At 41.2% G+C, this 2,861-nt stretch overlaps 1 protein-coding gene across 3 annotated transcripts in view; it reads left to right on the top strand.

Moving 5' to 3' along the window:
- fam184a (family with sequence similarity 184 member A) overlaps window positions 1-2,861 on the top strand; it is a 278,742-nt gene that overhangs the window by 250,761 nt on the left and 25,120 nt on the right. For all 3 annotated transcript variants that reach the window (XM_015372804.1, XM_015372806.1, XM_015372805.1), the window contains one exon: window positions 2,510-2,656. In XM_015372804.1, coding sequence (XP_015228290.1) covers window positions 2,510-2,656 — 147 coding nt within the window. The remainder of the gene's footprint in view (window positions 1-2,509; window positions 2,657-2,861) is intronic.

Raw genomic sequence — 2,861 nt, 5'->3', positions numbered from 1 at the left:
GATAAAAAGAACAATATGACTGTTCCTCATGATGACCCCTGAAATGCTCGAAAGAGTAAACCTACATCTCATTTCTTCCAGGTGAACAGCTGTAACTTATAAATAGCCAATTCAGGGTCGGGTCAGCATTCATTGTTTTTACTGCTGCCATTTTAGAGGCTTATTTTTTTTTTTGTTTCACCGTCAGATGATGGTGGAGCAGGTAAATAAAGTTTGTGAGTCTGTCACACTTCCCAGTCACTTGTTAATAGTACCTCTTCAGCAGCCTGAGTAACGCCCAGCTTGTGATCTGACCAATCAAAGACTGAAGAGGTAGGAGATAAGATCCATGCAGACGAAGGAAGGCAGGATAATCCAAGAGGGCGGAACCTAAGCCAGTGTCGAGTAGGTTCACAGTAGTCCGGGCCAAAAGATTAGAGATGCTAAGAGGTAACGAAGGGAAATCCAGGACGGTGTCAGGAAACAGTTCCAGGTTCGGTAAACAAGCAGAATCCAAATCTGAAGACGGGTCAGGCAAACAGAACAGGAACAGGCAGGCTCAAAGGGAGAACGGGTCAGGATCAGGCGATCAAAAACAGTATTACTTGCTTGAAGACTCACCAAGGCTCGAATAATCTGGCTCTGATAGCTAGAAAGGTGAATGAAATGAATAATCAAGCCATTCATGACACCTTATCCCCTTCCCTACCCTCCAAAACCCAAAGACATGGAGGTGCTGAATGTGTCACCAACATGCAGTGCTAAATTTGAAACATATTTGGATGACGGAAATACACCCAATGAAAGAGCTAGAGAAACACAAATCTGCACCTCCCTCCCACTCCTTCTCTCCGCTGATGTCAGGAGCTCATTGATTTGGAAATGTGAGAGTTATTTTGGGTAAAAGCAAAACGGAAACCTAATGTGAAGTCATGTTGTTCCTTGCGGCAAGGTATGAATTTTTAAAGCCAGTTTCTGCAGCTGATGCGGTCCAGCTGCTCATTAAAATCAATCATCCCATATTTTTCCCATTTAGAGGTTTTGTTTGTTTTACAGCAGCTCTCCTGTTGCTCCATCATCCGTTGTTATTTCGCCTTTATGCTCGCCCATCCTCGCTTGGCGCTGATGGGCCTCTCCTCCTGTTACATAACTCCTCTTTTGAATTCTGGTCAGGGGGATAAAAATAGACTGATAAATAAAAAAAGAGGAAGCAGGGAGAGATAAGATGTGCACCCCTCGGGGAGAGTTGGCCTAGTCAGAGTGAGAGGAAGACAGACATCCACTCACCACCACCATCACCCCCTCTATTATCCCTTCTCTCCCTCCGCTCACTTTCAGCAGCCTCTTTCTACTCCTCATTTCATTATTATGGTCTTCTGTTCCCATTTCAGCATCCATCACTCCATCTTCTTCCACCACTTAGAAACCATCAGTTTTCAGCGTCATTTATTTGATGTAATAAATTTTTGAACACATCAAATTCGCTGCTCGCTCCTCGCCACATTTACTCTTAATTTGGTGCAGATTTTTTCATTATCCTTCGCTGTTATTCTCTCCATCTTAATTACAGCCATTGTTTGTTTTCATGCCGTTTTGTTTTTGAATTAATTCCATGCATCAGGCGTCTCCTTTTTCCGATCTCGCCGGCGTGTCCTCCGCAGAGCAATCAATTATGTTTCTGCCTCTACTGGGAGAGACGTACGCGGTCTGCACGTCCTGATTAAGCCTTCAGGCAAAACATTGGCCATTTACAGATTAAAATAAGATCGGTTTCTTTCGTTTCCAGAGCTGCTGTGTGCGTCACCGTGTTCTAGACCTGGACTTTTATGAACAGAAATATTTATTTAAATTCCTGCTGCTTCTGATGTGGCACAAAATGATTCAACTCAACACAGTTCTTTGATTCGCTTTATAGAACTACATCGAGCCTTTGACGTAAAACGGGAAAGATATCTGTACTCTTTTTATATTTATTAATGTTATTTTAATAAATGAAGAATAAAATTATACTTATTTGAGAAATAGTGACCTGCACTGATACAGTTTGTTAAAATATTTCACCTTTACTTATGAGCTCATCTGTTTAGATTAAGGGGTATCTTTTGCATATAACTTTTTAAACATTTTTACACTTGAAATGAATGCAGTGAAGTTATGTCCAAGTGTATATCAACAGTTTGGCACATTTAGCTGTGTTTCTGTTAAACTTAACATATCTTGACTAACTTTCACTCTCTATTTAGACACTTTTTTAAATCCTGACTATTTTATATAAAGGAAAATATGAATTTAATGCTGAGTTATTTATGTTTTTTTTCTTTCCGTTAGGTGTTAAGCATGTTCAAACTGATTTGTGTTCAGATTGATGTTTCTTTACAAACTGGGTCAATTCTAAGCAGCTACAGTTCTACTGAGGTTTGCTCTGTGTTTGAGACTGTAAGCTAATCAGCGATTCACGCCTGCAGTGTTTAACACATCAGCAGAATCAATCCTCTGGGATACTCAGCTCTGCGCTTCTCTGTCTCCTTAGGGCTCATGAGCAGGAGCTGACGAAGAGGCACGAGAGGGAGCTGAACGAGCTGAGCGCGGCTCACAGCAGGGAGACCCAGAACATGCTGTCGGACTTCAACAAAGCACAGGAGGTGCTCAAAGACAAAATCTCTGCTCTTCAGATTCTGTACGTATGCAATACATCTGATGTATCGATTTTAACCAGCAGCTGTTTATCAAGTTCAGCCTGTACTTAAACCTTCAGAATATAAATCTGGGAGCATAAGAACATTCTCATAACGGTTTACTTAGCTGAGAACCAGTTTCAAAGCTTGTGTTCTAAATTCAGAGAAAGATGGGGAGACATTCAGTATTTTAAGCTCAAGTGAAAA

Source organism: Cyprinodon variegatus, unplaced genomic scaffold (assembly GCF_000732505.1).
Source record: "Cyprinodon variegatus isolate N-32 unplaced genomic scaffold, C_variegatus-1.0 Scaffold76, whole genome shotgun sequence".
Taxonomy (NCBI): domain Eukaryota; kingdom Metazoa; phylum Chordata; class Actinopteri; order Cyprinodontiformes; family Cyprinodontidae; genus Cyprinodon; species Cyprinodon variegatus.
This window is presented reverse-complemented; position numbering and strand designations above follow the sequence as displayed.